This window comes from Carlito syrichta, unplaced genomic scaffold (genome assembly GCF_000164805.1).
Source record: "Carlito syrichta isolate Samal-C Ts95f unplaced genomic scaffold, Tarsius_syrichta-2.0.1 Scaffold308193, whole genome shotgun sequence".
NCBI classification, from domain to species: domain Eukaryota; kingdom Metazoa; phylum Chordata; class Mammalia; order Primates; family Tarsiidae; genus Carlito; species Carlito syrichta.
In genome coordinates this window covers 168,846-185,028 of record NW_007252289.1, presented here as the reverse complement: position 1 = coordinate 185,028, position 16,183 = coordinate 168,846, and the positions used below count along the sequence as shown (strand labels likewise).

Genomic DNA, 16,183 nt, shown 5'->3' with positions numbered 1-16,183 from the left:
TTCTTGAAAGAGGTGAACCCTGAGAGAGCACAAGAATTCTTGGTACTTGGTGGCCTCAATGGGCAATGACATAGACAAATCTACTGAAGGATTCACCTTGATCATTTAGGCTCAATCTCTCACTGGAAGAGATATGCAATTCTTCAAAATTTATTATCTATCCTGAACACAGTCCCTGAGTATAGAGAGAGGGCCAAAACTACCCTAGCTCCCCACATTCCTCTCTCTCAATTTTGACATCCATAAATATTCTTAAACATTATTTATTTGTCACATAAAAATTATATATATTTATCATGCACAACTTGATATTTTTAAATAAGTACACATTGCAAGTGACTCTGTTGAACTAATGAACATATGTATAACCTCACATATTTATTTTTTTGTGGTGAAAACATTTAAAGTCTACTCTCCAACATTTTTTAACTCTTTAGAGTTTTAGCTTGTCCAATCACTTGGGAGAAAGGAGTTCATCATGTATAGAAAATCAAAAATGAGAGGCAAAGAAGAGATTCTTTGAAATAACCCAGGAATATAACATATTTTTCTATTTATTTAGATAAAGGGTGTAGCTTGTCACTGTCAAAAAATATTTGCTAAGTTACCCCTGTTAATAATCTGAATAAGTTTAGGGCTGGCCTACAGTGGTGCTCTGGATGACTTGTCTCCAGACATAAATGAGCCAAGAGCTGCTCTCTTTGCCTTTAGTGTTTGCCCAATTCTCCCATTTTTTTGAGGAAAAAAAAAAAAGAGGTCTAGCTTAACTATGCGTTAGGAAATTCTGACTAGATTCTGAAATTCTTTGCCACATACTAGAGCCCTGCAAGTTACTCAGGACATGCTGGCTGCTGTTTAGACCCAAAGAATCAATTCTGGCCTCAGGGATCCCAGGCTTTTCTGGGGTAGAATTAATAGGTTAATTACGGTTGTTCTTAAACAGATAGATAGAATAAAACGTGCCTTCCAGAAAGATTAGTTGTGTGGCACATGGAAGCTAGATAAGGAGAGAGTAAAGCTTGGGAGAAGGATACAGAAGAGGTAGACATAACACAATGGTAGTTGACTATTTGGGAAGGGTGAGATAGAACAAGGAGTCACGGTTGAACTTTAGATTTCTGGTTGGAGTGCAGTGAGGTCATTCACTGAGTGAGAAAAAACATAAGGATGAGCAGGTTTTAGGACTGTCTCTGTGGGATAACCTACCGGAAACTTTCACTAGACAGCTAATTACATGGTATAGAGTTCAGGAAAGATACCTGGGCTGAAATTTAAAGTAGTGAAAGAAGTCACTGTGGTGGTAAAAGAGAGAATGTGCAGATAAACCCTCAGCTCTCAGCAGGTAGTGCAAGGACTAAGCCAGCTTCCATTTTATATTCTTCAAAAGCTTTAACTTCCCAAATATGTGTTGACCAAAAAGATTCCAGCTCTTTGAGGATCCAATGCATACTCTGAAGTAGAGAGTGCAAAGGCAAAATGACTTCATAGACCAAGAAGCTACAAAAATGAGATAAAGAACTGGTTATAACAGGGGTTAATTAAACTAGGGAAGGCATGTTCTGCCTAAGTCATTCAAATTGTTTTGTGTTTTGTTTTTAAACTGTTGGTGCCTAAGAAAAATACATCTAAAAAAATTACTTACCAGGTAGGCAAAAATTTACCTCCAGAGTAAATTTTTATCAGCCAGATGGTTCTTCAAAGTCCTCCCTGCCCACAGATAGCTTGGAATCAAATCTCTCTGAGAGCACTTATCTTAATGTCTATTTATATCTGCCTCAGAATCCAACACAGTGACTGCAGAGAAGGCTGCTTATCTCCTTTCAGGGGCAGCTTTATGATTTGAGATGTTCACAAGACACCTAAAGTATGAACAAAGAGGCTAAGAATGTTTCTGTCAACTCACAGCAAGGCAAGACATGCTTCCCCATTGATGCCCAGCAGATAAGACAGCTTTCTGCCAGTACCTCCCATGAGACTAGTCCAGGGCATCATATTTGGTCAGGTAACACTGTAATCCCAGCACTATGGGAGACCAAGATAAGAGGATTGTTTGAGACCAGCCTGGGCAACATAGTGAGATCTCAACTCTACAAAAAAAAAAAAAAAAAATATATATATATATATATATAGCGGCTTGTGGCTTGTGCCTGTAGTCCCCACTACCCCACTACTCGAGAGGCTGATGCTGGAGGATCGCTTGAGCTTAAGAGTTGGAGGCTGCGGTGAGCCATTATTCTGCCATTGTACTCCAGCGTGGACAACAGAGTGAGCTCCTTACTCAAAATAAATAAATAAATAATAAAATAAAATAAAACTCAGCAATGAAAGAGAGTTTGCTTTCTCGGTTCTAGCATTTAACCACTTAATCGTTTAGAGACTGGAAAACCTGGTTTACCTTTGAGGAAAGTTTGAAAGCAATCATTTTTTGCAGGTTCTTCTTATTTCTACTGCCTTTGCTTTACGCTTTTGGAGCACAAGTCCTTCTAGATTCAGAGCCAAGGAAAAAGTCAAGTTGTTTAAAGTATCCTTTATTTGAACAGAGATAGGACCTGTACAAATGTATGAATTAGGTGAAATTGCCTTTAACATCCTTACCAAATTTATCAATACCACATGATCCTTTGTTCTGATCTCTATTAGAACCCCCAGCATAACCTAGAGACATTACATGTAATATAATCTCTCCTCCCCTTTATTGAACAGCTTTATGCATTATCTTCTTTAAAAAGCAGTTCTTTGATAAAGGAGTTAGCTGGTAATCCACTTGGGCACTTGGTTATCTCTGCTTTCCCAATACAGTTCTCTTTCAGTTGTAAATTTGACCCAGTTACTAACAGAGAGAACTACTGAAAAATATAACTGTGGTCATTAGACAATTTCCTTCTCCAAACTGGGTATTGTCATATCTTTGTCCTTAACTAAAGTCTCAGCAAAGCCCATAAGAATATCAATTTTTATGTGTAAATACATACGATGTGAAAATTAGATATGTTCACACTACTGTGGGTTCCCAAAGATGATTGAATTTAAACAATGAAATAAAATCCACCTTTAAAAAACTAGTAAGTGGTCTTGTGGTTGGAAGGTAAGCTCTGACAGATTAAGGGGCAGTGTACTCTCATTCAAATATTCCTGCAGGATAAAGGAACATTTTCCTGTAACACTGCAGAATGTACTGTAGCTGACCATATTTTTTCATGGTCCCTTCCATAAGAGAAGCCCAAAGCATTGAACCTCAGAGGAAATTTAATAATAACCTCTAGTATAAGTCAATATTACATCATTTTTAAGTTGGCAAAATAGGAATATAACTGGCTTAAGTTAAAAACAAGTAAAAAATTAACAAGTGTCTGAGAATTATTACTTGCCTGGCATTGGACTAGGATCAGTGATAGACATAAAAGACATATCAGACACTTTTCAGTTTACCAGCATTTAAATGACCATTTTCCATTTTAAAGTTAAAAAAGCAATAGAGTCCACACTCTCCCTTCTTAGTTGTCCCGCAGGTCAGGCCTCACTTCCTCTGACTCTTATCCAGAAATATTTTGAACATTCTGCCTTTCAGCCCAAATGTCTACAGTACTTTCTGATCACAGCTGCTCCTGAATAGTTTCTGGTCTTACTGAATGAAGGCAGAATGCCTCAGTGGCCCCACAGGAAGCCGCCTTCTCTTGGGAGAGTCCCAAGCTGCTACTTCCTTTGCTCAGCTGACTCTGCCCTGGCACCTGCTGCCTCTCTTGTCTGAGGTCTGGGCACAGCGGTAGCAGCTGGTCTTGGCCTGCCAGCTGGTATCTGAGCAATTGTTCTTCGGCCTCCTTCCAGTTTCCAGTCTCCTGAAGGTGCTCCTGCTGAGCAGAAGCACCTGGAGCACAGGTGTGCCCATGGGATGTGATGCTGGTGACACCGGAAGCAGGCAAAGAAGCCTCTTCCTCTCGGGCAGCATGGCGGTTGACCTTCCTTCTGGACACCCCATTCACTGACTGGTGGGGCAGCTGGGTCAGTTTGCCCATTGTCACCTTCATCCTCATCTCTGTGGAGAAAATACGTAGGGAGAGAAGTTTATTGTTTTCAACCGGTTGACTGCACATCATACATATTTAGCACTTCTGACAAGATATTGTCAAATAATTAAAGATTGAATTGTATCAGCTCATCAATTTCCAAATATCTTTGGAAATGTGTTTTTTCTTAAGAAAACACAATAAAAAAGAAACAATAAAAGTATCCCCTGCTCAATTTGCACTAATACTAAATAGTAATAAAAGTTAATAAAAGTTTGAAAAACATCTATATATTTGATTTTATAAAAATATGAATATAAACACATATAGAGATAATATAAAAATACAAATAAGCATCTGTCTATATGAGTGTCTACATGTATAGATTGTGCAGTAGTAGAAGGACAAAAGGAGCATTGAACTCGAGTTGCAAAGTTAGAGTTCAAGTTCCCCTTCTGCCAGCTGTTTTTGTGACTTTCATCCTGTCAGCCTCTCTGGGCTTCAGTTGTATAATTTTATTTTATTCACAGATGCTGCTTAACAACTTACTAAAATGCATTTCATTTCAGCAACCTAGCTTTAATTGTTTTCTCCTCTTGACATTTTACTTGTATTTTAGTCTATTAAACAGAATTAAAAACCAACTCAGAAGAGTTCAATATTGGTAAACAAATATCTGGATACCATGCAATACTGTGTAAAGATAAAGACAGAGATGCAAAGTTAAGAAGAATGTTTGGTGAGATACATGCATGGGAGTATGTCATGCATACAAAGGTCATCTTTCATGTGCTTTATGTGAAAAAATAAATAAAACCTGACTAACCCCTGTGGATGTAGGTGTCAATACTGTCATCTATATTTACTGTCCCTGCTTTTTGCATAACTCACCACCAAATTCATTAATCACTTTTTATATACAATGTAGATGCTAATTTATTAACCTTTGTAAGATGTTTTTCTGTTAGTTTACTGAGAGCTGTGTTGGTTTATATTAGGACACAGTAATCATGTCTATATCATATGATAAGAGACAGTACTGGGTAAAGAATATCAATTTTATACTTCAATTTAATCTAACAATGGATGGAAAATGAGGTGAAGATAGGAACTGGTAATAACCTAATATAAATATACATAAGATGCTTTTGATTTGGAGCAGCAAAATGAGATAAAGTAATCATATTGTTCATATTGTTTCTATGACACATCAATTAATATTATGATAAGCCCATGTTATTCATGTCTTCTCTCTTCTTTCCACAATCTTTTCGCCTAGCATGCATCTGCCACAGCCACCAAACTATGGGATGATTCTCTGGCTTAGAGCTATGGGAACTTTTAAGTTACCCTAGTATTCCTATGGGATCTGCAGCTCCTTCCAGAAGCGTTTCTTGACAGCTGAGACTACATTGATTTATGCCTCAATACCTGTTGTCTGGAGTTTCTCATTTGACCTGTACAGCTGCTTCTATTCTTGGTCACCTTTCCTTGTGTGACAGTCTCATCTTCCTCTTAGGACTTTGACTTCCTTCAGGGAAGGAATTTTTTTTCCCATCCACCTTATTCCCTCATTATGCCCAGTCTTATGCCCAGCACTGAGCTTGGTATCATCTCTATAATTACTGCTCCCACCAGGTAGAAAAGACATAGTTTATCAGGCTCAGCAAATAACCAAAGAACAAGAATAATAAATTGTCAGATAGAAGCAAACTTGAAAAAGGTAAAAAGGCTTTGAATTTTAATCCCTTGGTAAAACCAATAGCACTTCATATAAGAGGAATCAAACACTGCAAGTCACCTATTTTCAATCCATTGAAGACATTGTTATCCTGTTTTTGAGAGACCTTCATCGGAAATCTTTTCCCCCTTGTTCTTCAAGTCTGCATCTATTCATAAAAGACTAACACAAGCATAGCTTTCCTTTGCAGCCCCCAAAACATTTAAAATTTTCCCATGAATTATTTACATGGCAGCTCCAATCAGCAACATACCTGACAGACTCCCCAGCTGAAATGAAAGTTCACTGTGTAAAGGTGCCCAGGGAGACTGGCCGCCTCCCACTGTGAGGTTATAGACAGAACTAAGTCAGCACACATTATATGTCAGTGCCGACATCAGAAGGAATCAAATCCTTTGATCTCGGACCTCCACAGGAAGCTTAGATCTCAGACAAATTAGATAAAAAATGAATTTATAGCAGATATGTGTCCTAAGGCATTCAGCTGAATGTTTGGGTTTTAGGGAAGGAAGGATAGTAAGTATCAAAACATGTGAATTGGTATGCCTCCTTTCCACCTCCGCCTTGTTGATGAGTCCCCATTAAAATGGAAAGATGGGCTTTTAAATTGTCCCTCCATGCCTCTTAGAGTCCCACTGGTGGATTTGATTAAGTTTTAGGGAAAATGGGATAAAATACGGGAAACATATATCTCTTCTCTGCGGAAAGGAGGTCTCACTGGTTTGGGGCTCTTCTAGGTCCATCCACAGTCAGCTCTAACTTCTCCAACTATCCTTAACCTCTTTCGACTTCCAAAACTTTCTTGAGTAACAAACATACACTATGCCTGTTATTTTGAAATGTTATGTAGGTACTAGTCCCTAGCTTCTTTTGCGATGAGAACATTTACAATGGAGCTCCCCTTTCTCCCTACTTCCCCCAGCCTTCTTTATGTTTTCTCAACCCAAGTGTAGTATTCAGTGTTAAATGACTTGGATTCAGGACAGAAGATCCAATAGAACTGCCTGGAGCTCTGAGCCTAAGCAGGGACAGAAGCAGAGAGATGGACAACTGATCAGCCAACCAAAAGAATATCTGCCACCTTGATTTCTCCTTTGTCAATAAGGGCACTAGTCCAGCCCACATATTAGAGAATGTATATACTATTAATAAACCTACTATTAATACTCTAGGCACCCTGTGCTGCCTGGAGTATGTGTTTCCTTAAGTGAAAACTTATTATTTGTTGTTAATAAGCAATGCATGACAAATCAGGAGGTATAAGAATTAGAGAAAGATTTTTTTTTTTTTTTTTTTTTTTTGAGTTGGAGTCTCACTCTGTCACCCAGACTGGAGTGAAGTGGCCGCTCCCGGCCACTGCAGCCTCGCCTGCTGGGCTCCGGCGATCCTTCCGCCTCAGCCTTCCAAGTAGCCGGAATTACAGGCGCATGCTACCACGCCCAGCTGATTTTTTGATTTATTGTAGAGATGAGGTCTCGCTGCCCAGGCGGGTCTCGAACCCGCGGGCTCAGGCAATCCACTCACCTCAGCCTCCCAAAGGCGCGGGATTACAGGCTGAGCCACCGAGCCCGGCTGAGAAAGATTTTAAAAAGGAAAAATGCCTTTAGTCCCACTTATATCATAAGTGATCTCCATTTTATTGTATTTGTGATACTCTGGCAATGGATATGTTTAAGAAACCTAATTTAACTCACTAATCCATCTGGAATTTCCTTTGATTTTTTTTGGAATATGACTCTAAATTGATAAATATTCTAAATAGATAAATTTACTGGCCCCATTTATAGACTAATTTGCATTATTTTTAAATTTTATGTTCTCTTTTATCATATATTACATTTCTGTATCAAATATCTATATCCATACTATCTAATTGTGGCTATTTCTGCTAATGTGTCCATATAGTCTTGTTACAGAACCATATTGTCTTAAGGAGAGTAACATAAATATTACAAATATTATTTCCCTGATAGCGCTACTTATATCCACTACCATCAAATTTATTTATTTTAGAAAGTTGGCTTTGCATCATTGGTAGATATTTTCTGATAAACTTTAGAATCTTATGCTATTCAACACTGTAATAAATTATTGGAATTGCATTAAACCCATTCATTTGGTAATAACTGAGGTCTTTGCAATATCAGTTAATCCAATTAGAAACATGTTGTAATTCCCTATGTATTCAAATCTTATTTTTAAAACTATTTAAAATAAAATAAAATAAAATAAAATAAAATAAAATATGGTTCATTTGTATACAGGTACACCATATCTCTCATTAAGATTTTTTTTTCCCAGACAGCATATCCTTTGGTCGCTATTGTATATTTAATTATATTTTCTAACATATACAATTGGCTTATTCAACTTTTAGACTGATGTATTTAAGTAAGTTATTCAAGTTGTTTATAAACTATAGGAGTTAATGTTTGACTCTTTTAAGTTCTTTTAAAAATATATTATCTACAAGCCATCTCCAACACTGTTCTGTTAATTTTGTTTTATATCTGGCTTCATGTCTTAGGATTCATATATATATACAGATATATAGGTATATATAGGGACCCTATAAATTATATAATGTATATGCTGTAAACTTATGGTGAGAATGAGTTATGTGTTTTGCCTTCATTTGAGTAGGAATTCCTCTAATTTTCCATTGTTAAATGTAATATTAGATTATTTTTTGAAATGGGGGTTTTGCCATGCTGTGCAAGTAGGAGTGCTGTGACTATTCACAGGCATGATCGTTGATCACGGCAGCCTTGAACTTGTAGGCACAAATGATCCTCCTACCTCAGCCTCCTGAGTAACTGAGACGACAGGTATGTGCCACTGCGCCCAGCTCTTTATCTTATATAGTGGACATGTTCTTATTTCTGATTTTTTTTTTTTTTTTTTTGAGTTGGAGTCTCACTCTGTCGCCCAGACTAGAGTGCAGTGGCCGCTCCCGGGCACCGCAGCCTCGACCTGCTGGGCTCCGGCGATCCTTCCGCCTCAGCCTTCCAAGTAGCCGGAATTATAGGTGTGCGCTACCACGCCCAGCTGATTTTTTGATTTATTATAGAGATGAGGTCTCGCTGCCCAGGTGGGTCTCGAACCCGCGGGCTCAGATAATCCACTCACCTCAGCCTCCCAAAGGCGCGGGATTACAGGCTGAGCCACCGAGCCCGGCTTTTATTCCTGATTTTTAAGAAAGTTTTCTTATGAAACAGGTGCTATATTTTATTCATGTTTTAAAGTAGGGGATGTTCATATCTCTTTTCTTATATAACATGGGTATAATACATATTAATAATTTTCAAACACAAATGTAGTTTTATTCCTGGGAACTTGAGACATTTTCTAGTCCTCAGCTGTTTTGTTCTTCTCTGCTTCCAGACAACTGGAGATCATCCCTCTCCCTGTCATCCTTATAGAATTGTACTTACAAAAGGTAAATTGATACTCCTTTTAATTTTACAATCACAAAACCAACAATACACAGTCAACAGTTCTCTAAAGTGGTAGGGAAAAGACATCCTTGAAGTGGGTGATCATAATTACACATGCATGGTAGCCAGATTATTTTACAGTTCAGTTTTCCATTTCCAACATTCAGTGCACAGTTTCACAAAGAAAAGTGGACAGTGGACAAAGATCAGTACGTGACTCGGAGAAGGCAGCTCTGAGGTTTGCAGCAGTGGCTGCTCTGCAAAGACAGAGGTGGAGCAGGGAAACCGGAAGAGGAAGCTATAGTGGCCCGCAGAAAGCATTGCCTGGAAGCAAGAAGGCACATTTTGCCCGTTGTGAGGATCCAGATTATGTACAGTTATCACCCTGTTGTTAACTCTGTGGACCTGGATAAAATATTGACATGTCTATTAGACGATGTAGGTTTCTTTTTTTTTCAGCTGTTGTAAGAACTGCTGGAATCTAGGGACCTCTGGAAAGGATCAAAGGAAAGAAGGGGGACTCATTTCATCTCTGTTTTCATTCGTTGCTCAGTAATAGTTATCAGTGGTCAAATCTCCTAAATCCCCATGGTGAAAGTGCTACTAGGATTATAAAAGATGCAGAATTTATACCCAAGGATCTGGATACCATGAACACAAATAATTATATTACATATAAAGGGCATTATGGGAACAAGACAGAAGTGTTATAAAGTTGAGAGAAGGGAACTTCCAGATAACAAAATTTGAAAAAGAGAAAAAGTATTTGATCTGGATTGTAATGAATGGGAGATTTTGGAAATGTGGATATACTAGAGAGGGGCATTTTGATATGGGAAGGCCTAGGCTGAGTATGAGGAATACTGTCTTGGAGGGAAAGACATAGGGAGTGGAGGAGTAGCCACCTAAAAGGAGTGCATTCGATAAGCCTGAACTGAAGGCATAACTGTGAAGAGAAGTGTGAGGGGGAGATAACAAAACAAAGATGTTGAAGAAGTAAAAAGTAAAACTTGGCAAGTAAGAGGACGAGATGGGGGGAAAGAGAACTAGGAGTTAATGAAAACTCTGAGGTGTCTAATCTGGAAGATTTGGGAGATATTAGCCAATTTAGGGGATCAAGGGAACAGCTGAGAAGATGTGATGCAAAACTGAGCTTTAACAGAGAAAGCAGAGCTCCTTCCCTGGAATTTCTATGACCTGAGTTCTTGTGTACTGGACACCCAAGCCCTTAGCAAATGGGTTCTGAAAGAGTGTGACATGATTTAGAAGTCACCGGGACAAAATATGTAACTTAGACAATGATATTTTTCTCTCCTTTAGCATTTTTTCTCATATTTAAATTCTTAAATACACACTGTTGTGATCACTTTACACTTAATTGTTTGTTACCTGGAGTCATTCTCTAATTTTCACCCAAATATTATTCTTGTGTCCCAGCCATATTGAAAATCCATGAAGGATCAGATATCAACTCTTTGTAGCTACACAGCAAGAACCTTATAACATACTAAATAAACATCAGGGGATAAATAAATAAGCACTTATTTATTTATTTCACTGGAAGATAAAATCTAATTGCATTCATTGTCATTTCTGCTGGCTCTCACCTAAATGTTAGAAAAATGAGTAATAGCTTCTGCCAGAGTTTCTCATCCTTAGAGTTATTGACATTTTGAGCTAGCTCATCTTTTCCGAGTGGGTGGTCTTGTGCATTGTAAGATGTTTAGAGCATCCCAGATCTTTATACACAAGATGCCAGTAGTGCTCTCCCTCTCCCAAGTTGTGGCAACAAAATGGTTTCCAGACATTACAAATGCCCTCTGAAGGCAGGGTGATCAAATGTTCCAATTTGTCTGAGACTGAGGAAATTCTTGGGACATAAGACTTTCAGTTTTAAAAACTGGGACAGTTCAGGGTAAATCAGGAAAACCACTCTGTGCAGGGGACCAAATTGTTCTGGTTGACAGCCACAGGCCTAAGGAAACAGAAAGTCATCTAGACAATGAATTCCAAAGACCACACATGCTATTATGGGGTGACACATTCAGTATTTTTTTAATCAAGTGAGGAAAATACTCATTTTGATTGAGGAGAGAATGGTTGAGGACAGTTTTTTTTTTTAAATTTAGTTGACCCATAATAATTATTCATATTTATGGGATACAGAGTGCTGTTTCAATACATGTGGAATCATCAAATTTGAATAATGATCATGTTCAGCAACTCAAACATTTATCATTTGTTTGTGTTGTGAACATTCTGAAGAAAAATTCACTTCAATGAGTGCTTGAGCTTGAGCAGGTTTTAACAGGTGGAGACAAACCACCCAAAAGAAAGAAACTATATAATAAATGAGCAGGAAGATGTTAGACTAGTCCTGGGATGAGTATGCTGGTGTGTGAGCATCCATGGGGACATGAGTGTGAAACTCAAAATTAGAAAGATTGAGTACAGTCAAGTCTTAGAGGGCTTTGAATCTGAAATAATGACTAAAAACAACAATTAAAAGCACACTTACTAAAAAAAAACTAACACACATATAGCACACACAATATGCTAGGATTTATTCTGCACTCTTTACTGATATTAATTCACGTATCTGCTTAACAACTATACGTGCGGGCAGTATTATTAGGGCAATTTTACCAATGAGGAAACAGAAAGGCACAGTGAGGTTAGTTGTCTTGTTTGAGGACACAAAGTCAGTCAACAGGGAGTCACATTTCACTCCAGTCTGTAGGACTTCTGGGTTTCATGCTTCTAACTGTCACATTCTCCTGCCTCTCCAACTGACTGGAACTCATTAAATCTTACGGGTAGCAGAGTGACATGAGAATTTAAGAATTTTCAAAGCTGGCTTAGATGACTCTGTATGTCAAAAACCCTGGCAACAGTAAAATAGGAGGGATATAAACTTTACTCCAGTCTTCTCCTATCACAACTTTCTCGCACCTTCACTGTGTCTATGCAATTTTGGTAAAAACTGTACCATGATGAGTTGACAATGTGAATCTAGAAGAAACATACAATTCCGCCAGCTCAATCATCTTAAGTGCCAAGGTCGTACTCAGTGAAGGCAAAGTGGAGAAGAGACAGCCAATCATTTTATCAGCAAGTGCAGAAAGTTTAAAAATACAGAGGGAAAAGGGAAACTAAACTGTCATGGAAACAGCAGAATAAAGCTAAATTTATTTAAGGCTAGCAATAATTAGGTGGTTTGTAGCTGGTAATAATTTCCAAAGAAAAGCAGGAGATGTCTTATTACTTGCCTTCCAAATGATGCTCTTAAGATTTGTACAAAGCTTAGAAGATAAGGAAACAAATCCGTTATGATCCCCAGGGGAGGATTTGGATAACACATCTTTCTATTTTTAACTTGGATGTCCTAATAAAATGGCCTCTTTGATGCTCCCATCTCTTCAATCTAAGAAACTCTTCCACAGGAGCCCTGTCCCTTGTCTCATTCCTAATAATTTATTAATAAGCCACCACATAAAAAATGTTCCTTAATAAAACACCCAGGCACTGTGGACTGCTTAATGTAGTTAATTTAAATGGGGCAACTGAGATTCATGTAGACAGCCATATTAGATTAGGGGAGAGATTAGCACCACTCCTGCCGTTTGCTGAAGAAGGTAGCTGGGTATGAAGAGCTAGGTTCAGACAGCAGTTTTCAAACACCTGTAACTGAGTTCACCTGCAATAATATGGATAAGAGAAACTTCTGAAAGAACAAAATTAAAAGGGTCATGGATGGAATCTAGAAAGAATTCCGTTCCCCACTCTGTCTCTGTTCATTTCATTACCACCCATATCTCCACTTTGACCCACACCCACTACCATCTTTTGGTGCAAGTTCAGGGGCTGAATGGAGTATGACTGGCTAATGTGTTGCTGTTGTTGTTATTTTTAACTTTATTTTCTTCATGGGAAAATATACAGACAAACTGATACATCCACATGTACACACACACACACACACACACACACACAAGAGCTCACTTGACTACATATAGACAGAGCAATATCAGACTGCTATTTTTTTGGTTCAACATGCACTCAGAACCAGTGCATGGTATTTCTTTTCAAGCAGAAAATATGATAATTGAGTCTTACTTAGAAAATTAGAAATATTCTTCTTAGAACATTTGTTTTAAAATATTTCAGATCCCATGGAAATTACATGAATAGTTTTCATATATTGTATCCAGACTTGGCAAAGCCATTTTGTATTCTTCCCAGTCTTCCTATTTTCAGCATTTTTAGTAGGACAAGGGCAAAACATTGGTCCCCAGCAAATGTTTATCTTTTCTCTGCTTGGCACTAATTCTAATGGCAATTTAACAATATAACTAGTAAAGTCATCTGGCACAATGCACCATGTAGGTAAATAATACATTTTGCTAAAGTACAACTAAACAACAAAGCAGAGATTAACGAAGCTGACTCATTTTTTAAAGGATTCTGTACTCAATCTAATTTGCATAGTTGGTATTTGGCAACTATACACTCTTCTTTTCCAAAGTCAATAATGTTGCCAAATTGGCAGCTTTGCAATAGCTAAGGGAAAGATGATATGCCTAGACTCTGGTTGCCCCTTTTCTCTATGTAATGAACCCAAATTTTAATCAATAATCTTCTTAAAAAAATGTATAAATCACAATTCAAATAATTGGTTAATAGCTGAGTGTATCAGTTGGACTTATATATTTCTGTGTTGGGGTATAATTTCCTTGGGAAAAGTAACAAACTAAAGAAGAGGCTATAAACAAACTTGCTTCAGAAAATTACAGCCTGCGGGAGAGGGAGGCTCAGTCCATTCACCATACCTCTTCCCTGTGGGATTCTTCCCCATCATCCAAGCTCACCTTCTGCCACCACAGTATTTTCTTTTTCAGTTCCTACTTCTGATCCTTGGCGTTTAGATGAGATGTGGATATGAGTCTTTTGAACATTAATCTGTGATTCCAAAGTCTCTTCAGATTTTATTTCTGTATGAATAGGAAAAAAATAAGTTTTTTTGTTTGTTTTATTTGTAAATGGGCCTTAAGTGTTAAGGTGTCTCTCTTGTATATCCCCTCTACCTGTGATTGTGATATACATGCAACAGTATGTGTATAATATATTCAGAAGTTAAGAAATAATGGAGGCCAGGTACAGTGGCTCGTGCTTATAATTTCAGCACTTTGGGAGGCTGAGGTGAGAAGATTGCTTGAGTTCCAGGAATTTGAGACCAGTCTGGGTAACAAAGTGAGACTTCGTCTCTACAAAGTATCCAAAAAATTAGCTGACATGGTTTCATGTGCCTGTAGTGTTAGTTACTCAGGAGGCTGAGGCAGAAGAATCTTGTAAGCCCAGAAGGTCCAGGCTGCAGTGAGCTTTGATTGTGCCACTGCACTCCAGCATGGGAGACACTTAATTATTCACTTAGTTAATGCATGCATTCATCAAAAGTATACTTATATTCCTCATGGCAGGCACTGTTCTAGGCATAGAATATCTAGCCTCATAGAGCTTTTATTCTAGTTTGGATGACAGAGGAGGAACAAATAAATGTGTAATATAATATGAAGTAATGCCGTGCTATGTCAGAAAAAGGAGATAGTTATGGGGGAGGAAGTAGATACTTTTTGGATAAATGTGATCAAGGAGGTTATACCCTGAGATAAAATTGCAATAAAACAAAACAAAAAACCAACAGGCAAGGAAGAAAAAAGTCTGTTTTAATTAAGACCGACTTTGATGAAACAATAAAAAGAATTAATTTTATTAAAAAATATATATGATAATTTTTCTCAAAAAAAAGCAATTTTGCAATTGAGTTTTGAGCTGATTTTTCATGAAACACTATTTTTACTTGAAAGAATAATTGAGGGAGAAATTATAATTATTCATACTTGTGTATTCAGAAGATTTTCTTTTTTGGAATAGATAAAGAGGGCTTTTCAAAAGAAACAACAGTATTTGTTGCCAGTAATAAAATTCAAGCTTTCATGGGAAACAGAATACTTGCAAAACTACCATGGCCTTCACGATTTCTAATTCTTAAAGATCCATGTTGATATTAACAAATGCGATGTTTTGAGTTGTAGAATGAAATAAGTCAACATTGAGAAGATTTGCATAACACAGTGGAACAATATTTTCAAAATAGGAAAAGCATAATGTTTCAAAATTTTGCAGGGGTAAAAGCTCCATTCAAAGTGCAGACTATATAGTGGATTTTCATGTAACAAGAACAAAAAGTACATTTAGATGAACTTTAAGCAACTATTTATTATCAAGTTAGGGCACAGAATATCCACAATTATCTGTGAAGCCTCTTAAAATACCCTTTCCCTTTCTGCTGTATATCTGTGTGCAGCTGAATTATCTTCATCTACTTCAGCCAAAATAATACATTGCAAAAGATTGAATGCAGGAGCTGCTAAGACATTCCAGCTGCCGATTAAGGCTAACGCTAAAGAGGTTTGTAAAAATGCCACTCTTTTCACTATATATTTTTGAAAAGACAATTTTTAAAATAAAAAATGATATGTTTACGTCATACGTGTATTAGTACTATTTAAAAATAAGTGAATAAGTAAGTTTTAAATGTTCTAATTCCTAATTTTGAAAATACTGATGACTAGAACTCATGTAGACAAAAGTTCTTTCAGTTTCAACAATTATTGAGAAATAACAAGGTCCTGAGATCAAAATTTTGAAAACTGTAGACACAGAACACACTGTAGAACCAGAAAATCATCTTCTAAGAGGAAGCTGTGGAACAAATATCTTTTTGTGATTCTAAAGTAATGTATACTAACTTTAGAATTTTGAAAAATATAAAATACAGAAGACATAAAGAAAATACAAATCACTTATATAAATGTGACCATTGTAAATTTTTGTTATAAAATTCCTTCTAATCTCTACAATTTTTCTGTTTAACATAGTTAGGAGTCTGTGCCCAATCAGGAAAATAGGGAATTTAATACAGGAAAATGTGTCCACAGATA

General features: G+C 37.2%; 1 protein-coding gene across 1 annotated transcript in view; it reads right to left on the bottom strand.

Moving 5' to 3' along the window:
• Nucleotides 1-3,593: 3,593 nt before the first annotated feature.
• The window catches only part of LOC103267649 (fibrocystin-like), a 37,961-nt gene continuing 25,371 nt past the window's right edge, over nt 3,594-16,183 (bottom strand). The window contains exons 6-7 of the mRNA XM_008065229.1: nt 14,051-14,173; nt 3,594-4,033 (exon numbers count right to left, since the gene is read on the bottom strand). Of these exons, the coding sequence (XP_008063420.1) occupies nt 3,594-4,033; nt 14,051-14,173 (563 nt within the window). The remainder of the gene's footprint in view (nt 4,034-14,050; nt 14,174-16,183) is intronic.